Source organism: Triticum aestivum, chromosome 7D, assembly GCF_018294505.1.
Source record: "Triticum aestivum cultivar Chinese Spring chromosome 7D, IWGSC CS RefSeq v2.1, whole genome shotgun sequence".
NCBI classification, from domain to species: domain Eukaryota; kingdom Viridiplantae; phylum Streptophyta; class Magnoliopsida; order Poales; family Poaceae; genus Triticum; species Triticum aestivum.
In genome coordinates this window covers 489,983,849-489,999,460 of record NC_057814.1, presented here as the reverse complement: position 1 = coordinate 489,999,460, position 15,612 = coordinate 489,983,849, and the positions used below count along the sequence as shown (strand labels likewise).

The 15,612-nt window shown below is 46.6% G+C and overlaps 1 protein-coding gene across 1 annotated transcript; it reads left to right on the top strand.

Annotated features, from left to right (window-relative positions):
- Nucleotides 1-9,780: 9,780 nt before the first annotated feature.
- LOC123163862 (110 kDa U5 small nuclear ribonucleoprotein component CLO) lies at nucleotides 9,781-15,405 on the top strand. Its single transcript, XM_044581255.1, has 10 exons — nucleotides 9,781-10,711; nucleotides 11,877-11,945; nucleotides 12,032-13,225; nucleotides 13,304-13,402; nucleotides 13,510-13,668; nucleotides 13,911-13,996; nucleotides 14,086-14,284; nucleotides 14,391-14,501; nucleotides 14,595-14,801; nucleotides 14,894-15,405. The coding sequence occupies exons 1-10, from the start codon at nucleotides 9,947-9,949 to the stop codon at nucleotides 14,987-14,989; spliced, it is 2,985 nt and encodes a 994-aa protein (XP_044437190.1). The 5' UTR covers nucleotides 9,781-9,946; the 3' UTR covers nucleotides 14,990-15,405.
- The last annotated feature ends 207 nt before the right edge of the window (nucleotides 15,406-15,612 follow it).

The following is a 15,612-nucleotide window of genomic DNA, read 5'->3' as shown; positions in this document are numbered from 1 at the left end:
TTTAGCACATGAGACACAACAAGAGCATGATCAAGATCCTTCTTTAACTTAGCATGATCATCGTTGTATGACTCCTCAAGAGCCAAACGAAGACCACGCTCTTCGTCAAGAGCATTGGAAAGATCCGAAATCTCATCGGCATAGTCACGACTATGCCCCTCCATCTTAGAGATGGTATCTTCGTGAGCCTCGATCATGTCATTGGCTTCACCAAGTTGTTCCAAGAGAGCAGCGAAGTGCTTCTTGGATTTTCCCTTGAGTTTACTCATAAAGATCTCAAACTCATTTTCCTCCACATTTTTTCCCTCATGTTCATCAATACTATCCGTCGAAGAAGGATGATTAATGATGGTAGTTTTGATGTTGGAGGTTACCTTATTGGTGGCTTTAGCCATGAGGCACTTGGCGGTGATGTTCTCATTGGGTGAGTCGAAGAGAGACACCCGTGGAGTCTTGGCAACGGCAACGGAGGACATGGCAACCGACTCACTATCTTCATCATCGTCATCATCCTTATTGTACTCTTCTTGAACCACCAACGCCTTGAAGGGAGTCTTCTTGGTGAAGTTGCTGTTGTTGGGGAACGACTTGGCCTTGTCTTTTCTAATGAGCTTGCCACCATTGTCTTCCCTCTTCTCGTAAGGGCATTCCGCAACAAAGTGGCTCACATTGCCACAATTGAAGCAAGTCCTCATCCGTTGCTTGCCCTTTGCGCCACTTGAGTTGCTTTTGTTGAAGTTTGGCCTCGTGTTCTTCTTGCTCCAAAATTGCCTTGACGCAAGAGCCATGTGTTCATGATAGGCATACTTCGTATCTTCGAGGTTGCCCTCCTCTTCTTCCTCTTCATCCTCTTCCTCCATACTAGCCTTGGCCTTTAGAGCAAGGTTGGGCTTCTTTACTCTTTGAGAGCGAAGGACCGCATTGTCGGCGGTCTTGTCCAAGATGCTCATAGCAACAAACTCATCCAACACTTCACTTGATGACAAAGTGTGGAAGTCCGGCCTTTGACGAATTACAGAGGACATGGCTTTGTGGTAGAGCATCATTGCCTTGAGGAATTTGCGCTTGATCCAATTGTCATCCGTGTCCTTACTTCCATGATCTCAGAGAGAGACCGCAAGTTTGGTCACTCTCCGAAAAAGCTCACGAGGTTCTTCATCTTCTTTCATTGCAAACTCGTCGGCTTCATCTTGCACCACTTCATAGTTGGAGCGTTGAATGCTTGCGCTTCCCCGATAGAGGGAAACAACTTGGAGCCAAGCATCTTTGGCCACGGTGTAAGGCCGGAGATGAGGAAGATCTTCGGGCGGGATTGCTTCTTGGATGATGAAAAGAGCATTCTCATTGAATTGATGATCCACCACTTCTCTAGGAGTGAAGTTGCTTCGGTCATGCGGATAAAAGCCTTCTTCAATGATTCTCCAAAGGTTAGTGTTCACATGATTTAAATGACGCTTAAAACGATAGACCCAAGAATCAAAATCTACATTCTTCTCAATCTTAGGGGCCGGGCCGGCATGATTCAAATGAGTGGAAGGAAGCGGTCCACCATAGACGGGTGGAGGTTCCACATGGGCAAAGATGCCGGTGCCATTTTTATCACTAGAACAAGGAGCCTTCTCGCTCGAAGCTTCCCCCTTGTCGGAGGTAGCATCCGTCACCTTGTTAGCGGGATCACCCACTTTCAACGGTGCGGTTGTAAGTTTAAGCCCTTCTAAGAATTTATTCAACATGCTTTCGACCTTGGTCGTCATGGAGGTTTTCAATGTGTCCAACGCCACATTGAATTCCTCACGAGAGACCGCGGTTCCCCCATCTCCCGTAGACGAGACAGGATTTTCACCGGAGTGCTCCTCCGCACCGTCTACGACGTCAACCATACTCTTTGGACGGTAAAGTCCTTAATAAAGAAACCTGGCTCTGATACCAATTGAAAGGATCGATATAGTTGACTAGAGGGGGGGTGAATAGGCAACTAACAATTTTTAGCTTTTCTTTACCAAATTAAACTTTGCATCAAAATAGGTTGTCTAGATATGCAACTAAGTGAGCAACCTATATGATGCAACGACAACAAGCACGCAAGTAAGTAAGAGAAACAACACAAGTAAACTAGCGAAAGTAAAGGAACAAGATAACCAAGAGTGGAGCCGGTGGAGACGAGGATGTGTTATCGAAGTTCCTTCCTTTTGAAGGGAAGTACGTCTCCGTTGGAGCGGTGTGGAGGCACAATGCTCCCCAAGAAGCCACTAGGGCCACCGTATTCTCCTCACGCCCTCACACAATGCGAGATGCCGTGATTCCACTATTGGTGCCCTTGAAGGCGGCGACCGAACCTTTACAAACAAGGTTGGGGCAATCTCCACAACTTAATTGGAGGCTCCCAACGACACCACAAAGCTTCACCACAATGGACTATGGCTTCGCGGTGACCTCAACCGTCTAGGGTGCTCAAACACCCAAGAGTAACAAGATCCGCTAGGGATAAGTGGGGGAATCAAATTTCTCTTGGTGGAAGTGTAGATCGTGGCCTTCTCAACCAATCCCGAGCAAATCAACAAGTTTGATTGGCTAGGGAGAGAGATCGAGCGAAAATGGAGCTTGGAGCAACAATGGAGCTTTTGGGGGAAGAGGTAAGTCAACTTTGGGGAAGAAGACCCCTTTATATAGTGGGGGGAACAAACCAACCGTTACCCCCCCTCTGCCCCGAAGAGAGCGGTAGTACCGCTGTGCCAGCGGTACTACCGCTTGCAACACTAAGCGGTACTACCGCCCAAAAGCGTGGTACTACCGCTTGGTCCACAGCGGTACTACCGCGGAGGGAGGGCGGTACTACCGCACAGGAGCGGTACTACGGCCCCCCACAGCCACGGCCAGTACCGTAAAACCCGACACGAAAAATGAGCCCTCGAATCGAGGCGGTACTAGCACGAGACCAGAGCGGTACTACGGCTTGGGGCCACCAGCGGTACTACTGCTCTGGAGCGGTACTACCGCGCCCAGAGCGGTACTACCGCTTGTGGCACCCAAGCGGTACTACCGCTCCGTCCCGCGGTACTACCGCTGGGACCAGAGATAGCACACACACGGAGCTACTAGCGGTACTACTGCTCTGGGCGGTACTACCGCTCCGGAGCGGTACTACCGCTTGTACCACCCAAGCTGTACTACCGCTCTGGCCCGCGGTACTACCGCTGGGACCAGAGAGGGCACAAAGAAAGGAGAATCCAAGCCCATCAACGAAACGGAAAGGCTCGGAGGGAGGGGCAAAGGAAGTGTACGTGATGATTCCGCCCTAGCCTTTCCAAAGCGGACCCCCTCTTGATAGTACGGTGATCCCTATGAAACTAGTCCACCAAACTAATCCGAAAGGACTACACCGTCTTCGCTTTAAGTTCCGAGGGGAGGATATCGTCTCGTGCCCAAAAGAATGAATCTCTGAAAAACACTCAACGCACACGATTAGTTCGCAAAAGCATTGTCATCAATCACCAAAACACCTTAGGGATAAATATGCCCTTACATCCGCCATGAGCGATGTTGCTCAAGCTCCCTAGCCACTCAAACCGATGATGCAACAAGCGGAGGCCGTTTTGCATTGCAGCGCTCGTCAGCGGTTGCCGACGCTCCGTCACAGCACTCGCAACGCAACAGAGGCGCCGCTGCTCCCATGCAGCGCTTGCCGGCGTTTCTTGTACTGCGATGCAGCCTCGTCGACGCTGTCGGGAGCTGTGATGCAGCGGCCATGATGCTGCAGAGTTTCATCGGTGCTCCAATGCCGCGCTTGCCACCGGCTGTTGGTGCTGCGATGCTCGTCAGCACTGCCGGAGTTGCATTGCAGCGGCCGCTACGACGCCGGAGCTGCGATGTCGCGACCGCGACGACGCCGGAGCTGCATTGCAGCAGTAGCTACACCGCCGGAGCTGCGATGTCGCGACCATGACGACGCCAGAGCTGCGTTGCAGTAGTCGCGACACCGCCGGAGCTGCGATGCAGCGGAGCAGCTTTGCACGGCGACCGCCGGCACTGCCGGAGCTCCGGTCACGACGATGCCGAAGCTGCGTTGCAGCAGTCACGACACCGTTGGAGGTGCAATGCGCTGGAGAAGCTTTGCACGGCGGCTGTCGGTGCTGTCGGAGCTGCAATGCAGCGCTCGCGACCTTGCAAAGAGGTTGCCGGTGCTTCAGCGCGGCGCTCGTCGGCTGCTGCGGTGCTTTGATGTAGCATCGATGGATGCGATGGAGCATCGCTGGTTCTCCGGTGCTGCGTTGGGAGCATAGGCCAGGTGGATGTGGCGCTGCATGAGGATGCAATGGGAGAAGAGATGACGCGCTGCGCGAACCTGATCTGACGGCAACACACACCTGAATCGGACGGCTTCACAGGCGGCTGATCTTTTCTAAAATCAGCCGGCTTACGCCTAGCAGCGGCCTTTCTATAATGCCCGAAGTTACCAACGGAGGCCTTCATCACCCCCGAGGCATCAAAGTTTCTTTAGCCGAACCAACTGACAATCAGAACCGCATCATGAATTATAGTACATTAAATAAAGAAGAGCTTGAATCATACTTCTTGAATGATGAATTTCACCGTTCAATTTATAGCAACCGCCGCAAGACTATGTCATGCTCGGTTGAAATTTTCTAATTACTCGCTCCAATATAATCATGTAGATGCCACAAACCTCCTACATGTTGTCCTTGGGTCTTATTGTTATTGTTGGATGCACCCACCACAACCCATGCTAGCCACGGACGTGAAACGGATGTTGCAAGCTGCAGCATCACCTCGACACGGTCAAATGTCACTCCTATGTAAACTTCCATGTCACATTGTTAGCCTCTTCCGTATGAGTTTAGATTAGTGAGCCTCAAGTTCGTCCAGTCTACGATGCTCTGTCACCGTCACCATGAACTGAATGCCTATCGTTGACATCACTTCTCCAATACACCATCATTGGTGGATTGAACCTGAAAAAATGGAGCTGAGAATGAAACTCGGAAAGCCGCAAACAAAACTACATATATTTGTTAACCATTTGGCAAAAGCAGAATGGTTGAAAGAATAATTCTTCGTCGCCTTGGGAAGAACCGATGTGGATAATAAATTAAATAATACTTTCTATTTAGTCCATGCTAGGAAAGTCTATTATATTTTCTACCGTTGCAATGCACGAGCATTTTTGCTAGTTATCTATCCCTATAATAAAGCACGGATTGACTTTGTCGGGTTCACCGTCATAATACGCTTTCTTCTCATGTCATAATACGCTTTTACGATTTGTATAGACAAAATCGTAATATAAACGAGGTGGTACTAATTTTATGGAATTTTTATCCATCGTCTAAGAAAATTTAGTCCGAAGGCCGCTACGCGCCCAACAGGCTGGGCCTCAACCTGATGTTCCGCACGCTGCCTCGGCCACATCGTCAAGATGGAAAAACGATTCCTGATGGCCGGCTCCTGCCACCGTCAGGGCCGAAAAAGAATGAAAACTAATCCAATCCACTTGTGAATCAAACTCCCAACCTCGGCTTCCATCTATGGGGAAGTAGCCAGCCGCACGGTACTATGATAGCATGAGATTCGATTTCTATTAGTCCCATATCGCTTCTTTAAATAAAATCAGCCAAGAGAGACCCGATAAATCCCACTCAAAAAGAAAGAAAAGATAACATAGAGGCAAGGAGGGGACAATCCAGACGCGGCGGATGGCGGGATTCGACGGTCGGCAGCCGGCAGGGTGCTCGTGCTGCCGGCGATGAACACACCACATAGAGGCGGGCAGGGAGGGGCCGGGACGGTGATCGAGGTAGACTATGTCGGCGGCGGTTGCACATCGGGACTGGGGATCAGGAGGGTGCGGTGGCTTGTGTTGATGGGGACGACAGATCCAGAGTAGAGGCCAGCTCCGGACGCGGCGGATGGCGGGGTTCGTCGGTCGGCGGGGTGCTGGACGCTGGTGCTGTTGGCGACGAACACAACACAGAGCAGAGGAACTCAAGTACCAGCAGCACAGTCCGCCACCAGCTTCTCTCTTTCCATGTCGCGGACAGCCGCAGACTTTGCGGTTGGGCACGTACTGAGGACTGGAAGAGCGCACGCACGCTGCGGTCGTTTAGGACCCCACACTGGCACGTTGCCGGGACACTTGAGGAGCTGGCCTGCAAAGGCGCAGTACTGTGCGAGCATAGCCGCGCGGCCCTTCTCGATGGCGGCGGAGCCGGCGTCGGCGAAGGCGTACATGGTGGCCATCTGAATCTGGTAGTGGTATGTGATCCTGTTGAGGATGGACAGGGGATGTACTGACGCCTGACAAGACATCGACGGCCAGCGTTGTATACGGTTTAACTCCATGCAATCAAGTTGAATCGTTGAACCGGTGACGAAGAGTTTGCTTGATAGCTGCTTGTGGATTCTCCCGATCAGAGAGAGTAGGCTGGTAGTACGAGTTACTCCGTATTTTCATTGGACGGAGCATACGCGGAATATTGCGACGCCCACCGGACAATGCGGCGTGTCCGCTTGAACCCGTTTGTGATGATGCAGTCAGCCCTGTGGCAGCTTTGCGGGTTTTTGTTTGACGGCGGAGCGGCGGGATGACCCGTCCATCTTGCAACCTGACGCAAGGGCGCGGCAGGCGCTGCTAGCCGGCGGTGCGGGACGCGGGAGCTGTGGCATGCGGTCGTTGCGCTGTTGAGACGTGGAGGTGGATTGGATTGGGTCTTCCCTGACGAAGACAATCTTCATGGTACCTGATGAAGACTGCCGCTATAGCTGCATGAGCGCGACCCCAAAAAAATGTAGATGTATATTTTTTTTGCGGGAAGAAAAAATGTAGATGTACACGTACGCACAGGACGCTCTTGCTCTTAATGAAAAAACTAACTATACACATGAGTCTTTGTTTTGCCACAAAGATAATCCTATTTCGGGTACAATGACCAACCAAGATCATGTAAAAAATAGACTTTGTGTCAGAAAATTAAATAAACTCACAATGACAAAATAAATTTTCAATATCTCTAAGAAAAAGAATGAATTTAAGGTAACCTAAATTAATTATTAGCCTCCTTAGATTTCCTCAATTTAAAATTGTACCAGCAAAAATAAGGTTTGAAAATGCAGAAATTTTGTTGAAAATGTCATCAATGAGATTTTGTATAGTAAAAAACTCTCTTATTTTGTGCACAAAGACTACAATTAACATGCTAAAAATCGACACTAGCAGTAGATACACTATAGCTATAAATCTATGTATGAAATAATGCATGTCTTAGTAACTATTTTTGGCAATATTAAAGTTGAATTGTAAATTAAGCTTTCACTGGTTATGCTATTAGTGCTTCACCATATTGAAGTGATGGGCATGTACCCATGGAGTGTCTTAAACAATTATTATTACGCCAATGATTTTATTTCTCCCGTTGCAACGCACGAGCATGTTGCAGTACAGCTCAAGGCAGATCGTAGATTACATGGCTAAGCAGCCCACCTGTTTTTGTAATTGTTTGTTGTCTTATTTAAATTAAATTGGTTTATGTATTCTGCTGGAGCAGTCACATGTCATACTAATTTCAGAAGAACAATTTCTAATTTAATGGTCAATGTATTGTTGGTCTAAAATGAAAATCCCAAACAAAAACAGAGTCACAATTTGTATTTATGCGACGAATAATGGAAGTTTCAAATGCTAAATTTAAACTAAGATTTTTGGAATAAACTGTTGTCTCTAAAGCTTGTCTCATGTAAGCCATCAACTAAATGTATTATATTAGCGTGAATAATTGTTAAGTGCAACCAGTGGTCAGTTTTATTTGATTTTGAATAAACAAGGTGGGCTATACATTATATGATCTCAGTAGCTTGATTTGAACCCCGTTGCAACGCACGGGCCCTTTTGCTATATATCTTTCCCTAATAATAAAGCACGGATTGACTTTGTCGGGTTCACCGTCACAATACGCTTTTCTTTTCGTGAATTTACGCTTTTAGTTTGAATTCAAAATATATACGCGAGGTGATACTAAAGCGTTGATTCACCGTTGTTCTCTTTTTTTACTGGCGCTTCTTTCAAAAACGGCCACACAGCAAAAGTTGATATTTTAAGGATTCGAACGCAGCTTGCCAGAAAAGTGCATAGAGCAACCGACCAACTAAGCTAGCCCATTGTATATCAACTAAGAACAAGGATTACCTTCTTAGTCTATCATGCCAGGAGGATTTTCGGGCCACCAGGCCACATTATTCTGGCCCACCCTGCCGAAGGAAGGCCACACAACCGAACGGGGCTAAGCTGGCCCACAGCCTGTTGCAAAAAAGTATTCGATGGTGGGCTGAATCGAATTCTAAACCACGGTGTGTTATATTTAGACAGTTGATCCACCTTTTAAATAGTCCCATACCGTTCCCTTAAACTCAATCTTTGTAATTTATATACATCTAAGAGTTTTCTCGGTACCAAGGAGCTACCTCATGAACCATTAAAGAAGGAAATAAGTCCTTCCATAATAAAGAAGGAAAGAGAGAAAAATAAAGAAGGAAAGATGAGGGATTTCATGTCTCTTGACAGAATAATAAGGAATAAAAGAGACAAAAATAAAGAAGGAAAGATGGCGGGGGATTTCATGTGGAAAGAGGAGGGAGATTTCATGTCGTATGGCAGAATAAGGAAGGAAAGAGGGCAGGGATTTCATCTCTAGACAGAGAAAAAAATGGAAAGTGCAAGTTGTCCCCCATAATAAGGTAAGGAAGGAAAATACAGAAAACTAAAAAAGGAAAGAGAGGGTCTCCAAATGGGATATAATGGCACTAACGTCTCCGTGCATTGGAATACCAATAGTAGCAACGGGATCAGGCAAGTTGAACTACTTTTTATATCTAAATTGTTGACGTCAAATTATACTCAAAAGCAAATTATGTTGGAATTGTTTAACACGCGCACAAAAAATACTATGTCTAAATTACAATAAACAGGACTCATTCATGTACAATATTTTTCTGAGAACAAAACAAATCTTTGCTCTTATTTTTCTGCTCGACACGCTAGCCCCCAGCCCCCGTCACAAACTATTCCAATGCTCCTAATAAAAATAATTTTGGTCACCAAAGCACAAGCAGTCGGACTCCCTGTTGTGTGCGACACAAACTCCGCACTTTACTTTGTTATATACATTAGCCACTGATGGAGGATCTTTGTACAATGCTTCTAATATCATTGCCCCGCAAAAATGCTTCTAATATCATTGCCCCGCAAAAAATGCTTCTAATATCATTGGACACAAATAGTGCTATGCTACCCAGTCCTAAACCTAGCCAACACTGGTTCATGGAAATCTTTGTTGCCTCCGTAGTGAAGCTAGAATGTTGTACTAAGACTTTACTATTTTTATTATAGTGCGATATTTTGGGGGATCACTAAGCAACGTCAACAAATACGTGAAGAGATACTCGCGACCATGTAGATATTTCTGTGATTTAAATTGCACACACCTACAGTACACTTACGAATTCCTTTCATGGTTATGTTTTTGCACAACACATTTTTTCAGTCGTGGGAGGAGGAGGAGGAGGAGGAAGAGTCTTGAGCTATTGGGTTCAGGAAGTATGTTTTTTCTTCTTCCATTGCAACACACGGGCATTTATGCTAGTTTCTATCCTATAAACCAAAGGAGGCCTAATCCACATGGCAATGACCCAGTTCTTTGTCATCCCCGCAGTTTTCACCGCTCCTTTGCTCCTGTCTCCTGAGCTGAGCGGCAGGATCCCGATCCAAAAGACGACCGGACCCTCGCCCTCGCGTATGCCGGTTTCGACCTCACTTTGCCCCGCTGTGCTGGACCGCCTCCCTCCTCTTCCCTCTCACCCCAAATCCCAAACCTCCGCGCCCCCCTTCCGGCGGCCCCCAAAACCCTAGCCCGCCGCCGCCCCCGCCGATCCCGCCGCCATGGATGACAGCCTCTACGACGAGTTCGGCAACTACATCGGCCCGGAGCTCGCCGACTCCGACGCCGATGACTCGGACGCCGCCGCCTCCCCGTCCCCCTCGCAGTCCCGCTCCCCCTCCCCGGCGCGCTCCCCGTCCGGCTCCCCCAACTCCCGCCGCCCCGCCGCCCTCATGGATGTCGACGACGACGACTACGCCGACGCCGCCCAGAACGCCGTCGTCCTCGCCGAGGACAAGAAGTACTACCCCACGGCCGAGGAGGTCTACGGCCCGGGCGTCGAGGCGCTCGTCATGGACGAGGACGAGCAGGCGCTCGAGAAGCCCATCGTGGCGCCGCCCCGCGTCGTCAAGTTCGAGGTCGGCACCCGCGCCGGCGCGACCTCCACCTACGCCTCCACCGATTTCATCCTCGGCCTCGCCTCCAACCCGCTGCTGGTCCGCAATGTGGCGCTCGTGGGCCACCTGCAGCACGGGAAGACGGTATTCATGGACATGCTCGTGGAGCAGACCCACGAGGTGGACACGTTCGACTCCGAGGGCGAGCGCCACATCCGGTTCACAGACACCCGGGTGGACGAGCAGGAGCGCAGGGTCTCCATCAAGGCTGTGCCCATGTCACTCGTGCTCGAGTCGGGGAATGGCAAGTCCTATCTCTGCAATATCATGGACACGCCTGGGCATGTCAATTTTTCCGACGAGATGACTGCTGCGCTCAGGCTAGCGGATGGGGCTGTGCTTGTTGTCGATGCTGCTGAGGGCGTCATGGTAATTCACTGATCCTATTGCTTTATACATCTCTGCTCAATTGATGGGTTGAACTCTGTTTGCTATATCGAAGTAGGGAGTATTAGACTGAAATTAGTGTTGCGACTTTTTTGTATGTTAGATAAGGGTTATTCATCATAATTCAGTTTGACAAGAGATTTGCTAGGGATACATCTTTACAGCTTCACAATTTCATTGGAATTCTTTTCAAGAATGAGTTATTTCCCTATTTCTGTTGGAAGTGGATAAAACATATGTGTATCAGTATTACAACCACATCTTACCCAAGCATCTGAAGGATACAGCGAATAACATGGCTGGTTCAAAACAGTGATAGGCTTATGCAAGGCGGCTAGCCTTTGCCTAGTGCCTAAGAGACGCTTAAGCATCCTAGGCGCTGCCTAGGCAGTTGTGCAGTTTTGACTGTCAGGGGTGTATTTCGCATATAGACATTTAATTTAGGGCATGTCAACGACTAAACTACCAGCTACTGGTTTGGCCGTTGCCTAGCGCTTAAGAACAGGAGACTGAAAGCCTGAAGCTACAAATATACTAGTTAGCACTATATAAGAGCAGGAGATCTGCATGTTTTAAAGTTTAAACAGACGATTTTTATCCCATGTCTAACAGTTCTGAAGGCAAATAGATAATGCTTTAGTTTAACTTGGTTTATGTGAGCTTAACCTTTTATTCAGTTGGAACATATAAGTGGTTTGTTGGTGCTGCATTTGGGACACTAACAGCTGCACCTGCTGATGACAAAGGCATTGAGAAATCAATAGAGTTCACACTAGGTAGCATGTTGAAAATGTGTTGTTTTCTTGAAATTATCAGCATTGTTTTGTCATTGGGCCTGTTATGTTGTCTTAAAAATGGAGCACAGATTATCATAAATTAGAACATAGTAACAGGCCTGATGAGCAAAACATCTGTTGTCAGCTTGTTCGTCTTGTATTAGCTAATGACCTTCATTACTCTTTTCACTCAAATGAAAAACTGCAAATATGCAACATGCACTAGAAGCAGAATATAAGTTGGTGGTGTGGAGTTTTTTCATTTTGCCAATAACAGGAGTAGCTTGGCGAATTAAATTGCTGAAGTTAATTTTCTTTTTTATTGGAACATCTATATATATTTGTATTTATTTATCTCCATTGATGAGTAGGTAAACACTGAGAGGGCGATTCGTCATGCAATCCAAGAAAGACTTCCCATCGTTGTTGTGATTAACAAGGTACATTTTGCCTGGCTCCACTTTTTTCTAATACAATTCGGTTCCAAGCTGAAGCTGACGTATGCTCTCACTTTGTGGTTTTACAGGTTGACAGACTGATAACAGAGCTAAAGCTACCCCCAAATGATGCGTATTTTAAGCTACGACATACACTGGACACAATCAATGATCTAATCTCATCTTGTTCTACCACAGTAGGTGGCACTCAACTGGTAGACCCTGCTGCTGGAAATGTTTGCTTTGCGAGTGGTTCAGCTGGCTGGTCTTTTACCTTGCAATCGTTTGCGCATCTTTATTTGAAGATTCATGGGATTCAGTTTGACCATGAGAAATTTGCATCTCGTCTATGGGGAGATTTGTATTATGACCATAACTCCAGAACCTTCAAAAAGAAGCCGCCAGCAGCAGGTGCTAATAGGTCATTCATTGAGTTCATCCTTGAGCCTCTGTATAAAATCTATAGTCAGGTTGTTGGAGAGCAACAGAAAATTCTTGAAATAACTCTCGCTGACTTGGGTGTGACACTGAGCAATGCAGCTTACAAGCTTAATGTTAGGCCTTTGCTGAGACTTGCTTGCCGCTCAATTTTTGGCACTGCTACTGGTTTTACTGACATGTTAGTGAAAAACATCCCCAATGTGAAGGATGGTGCTGCAAGGAAAATAGAACACATATACACCGGTCAACAAGATTCCTCCATTGTGGATGCAATGAAGAAATGTGATTCCCATGGTCCTCTTATGGTCAATGTTACAAAACTGTATCCTAAGCCTGACTGTAGTGTCTTTGATGCCTTTGGACGAGTTTATAGTGGCACAATACAGACTGGTCAGACAGTTCGGGTGCTTGGAGAAGGCTATTCCCCTGATGATGAAGAGGATATGACTGTCAAAGAGGTCACCAAGCTGTGGGTCTATCAGGCACGGTACCGTGTTCCAATAAGTAATGCCCCCGCTGGTTCTTGGGTTCTTATTGAAGGTGTGGATGCATCAATCATGAAAACTGCAACCATATGTCCTATGAACATGGATGAAGATGTGTACATATTTAGACCTCTACGCTTCAATACCTTACCTGTTGTGAAGATAGCAGCTGAGCCTCTTAACCCGAGTGAGCTACCTAAAATGGTGGAAGGTCTACGTAAAATTAGCAAGAGCTACCCTCTTGCTATTACTAAGGTAGAAGAGTCAGGAGAACACACTATACTTGGGACTGGTGAGCTATATCTAGATTCTATAATGAAGGACCTCAGAGAGCTTTACTCTGAGGTAGAAGTGAAGGTATAAATCAATGCACTTGGTCTACTTTTCCTTCTTTTTTGAAGCAGATTTTTACTTTGCTGCTTTGTTTGTACACAGGTTGCAGATCCAGTTGTGACATTTTGTGAAACAGTTGTTGATACTTCCTCTATGAAATGTTTTGCTGAAACACCCAACAAGAGGAACAAAATTACCATGGTTAGATTTTTTTTTTTGGCTTTTCTTGTGCCCATCTTTCTTCATCATGGTAAACAAACACACATGGTCAACTAATTGCGGCTTTCTTTGTCTGTGGAAACATGCAGTTAGCTGAACCACTAGAGAAGGGCTTGGCAGAAGATATAGAGAATGGCCTCGTAAGCCTTGACTCGAGGCAGAAAGAAGTCACCGACTTCTTTCGCCAACGCTACCAGTGGGATGTGCTTGCAGCAAGGTCAATATGGGCTTTTGGACCTGACAAGCAGGTAAGATGGCAAACTGCTTACTGACCTGCCATTGTGTAGGCATGTAGCAAATTTGATTTTATTGGTTGGGCTCTCTCATCTGTTATTAGAGTTGTATGAGTCCCTCCAGCCTACTGATTAAATGTTTCCAGTTGATGTTGAGTTGGTCACGTGCCACAAACTTTCCAGCAGACCATCAGTTCGTTTCATCCATATTATATTTTCCACTTTGTGGACTGAACGTATCATACTTTGACACACAGGGTCCTAACATTCTATTGGATGACTCTCTTTCGGTTGAGGTGGATAAGAATTTGCTGAATGCAGTCAAAGATTCAATTGTTCAAGGGTAGGGCACTCTGTTCTGTTAATTCAAATTTCCTTTGGAATCTTTGTCAGTGCCTTTCTTAACCATTTTATTTACTGCCCTAACCTCAGGTTTCAGTGGGGGGCTAGAGAAGGCCCCTTGTGTGATGAACCAATTAGGAATGTGAAGTTCAAGATCTTAAATGCAAATATCGCTCCAGAACCATTGCACCGTGGAGGTGGCCAAATAATCCCCACAGCTCGTCGGGTTGTCTACTCAGCGTTTCTAATGGCTAATCCTCGACTAATGGAGCCTGTTTATTATATTGAGGTTAGTCATGGGAATCATGGTTCTTGTACATAGACTAATCATCACTATCTAGAACGCGTATATTTGATGACCTGATCTGACAAATGCATGCATTTGGCATTGGCAGATCCAAACTCCAATTGACTGTGTGTCTGCTATATATACGGTCCTGTCGCGGCGACGTGGCCATGTGACAGCCGATGTACCCAAGCCAGGCACTCCAGTATACGTTGTTAAGGTAAGAAATGTGTTCTCTGATCAAGCCTATTTTTTTACCTTGCTTAAGACCTGCATGACTCTTGCTGATGGTGGTTATTTCTACATTTTTCAGGCATTTTTACCTGTCATAGAGTCTTTTGGGTTTGAGACAGATCTCAGATACCATACACAGGGACAAGCATTTTGTGTGTCGGTGTTTGATCACTGGGCAATTGTTCCTGGCGATCCTCTTGACAAGGGCATTGTCCTCCGGCCTCTGGAACCGGCACCTATCCAACACCTTGCCCGTGAGTTCATGGTAAAGACCAGGCGAAGGAAGGTGAGACATACATCTAGATACTGAACGTACATACAACGATAGACTCTTTTGAACCGATTATAGAACTAATTGTATGCACACCCATTGTCTAGGGCATGAGCGAGGATGTTAGCATCAACAAGTTCTTTGACGAGGCCATGATGAACGAGCTGGCACAACAGACTGCAGATATCCACTTGATGATGTAGTTTGATGATGGAAGCGCCCCTTGCAATCGTCCATTGTCATTTTGTACTGGGAGCACTTGGAAGGAGACGCAAATTCTTATCCAAATTGTACTTTTATGGGGCTATCATGATGCGATCTTCAAGGAGATGCAAATTGCCGCGTTTTGATGGTTGAGTATTATTTGTAACGGATCATTGTAGACCAAGTACCATCTGTAGTCATGTATGTACTATCGCTCTAACATCTACGTCATCTAACCAGTTACTGAAACCATCGATCGAGAGCTGAGACTGGTGTTGAATTTTGATAGGCGCTGGCATCTCCAGGGACGATGATGCCTTTTCTTGTTTGATCCTTTCTTTACAAACTACAACCATTGTAGCACTGAGCACCTTTTCAAGATTCTGGAAGATGGTTCTGTTTCTTGCCATGCTTATTTGATCCGTGTTTTTATCAGGATGGATTACTGGAGGTAATGTGCCTTTGTGGTAAACTCTTGTGAGGTGGTGTATGTGTATCTTCATGTCCATGCTGTGTCAGACTTGATCTTTTTGCTAGATTTCAAAGTTTGTGTTCTTTATATGTTTTCTTTCTGGATTAATTTTCATCATGTATGAAACACCGAACTTGCTAATTCTCATCT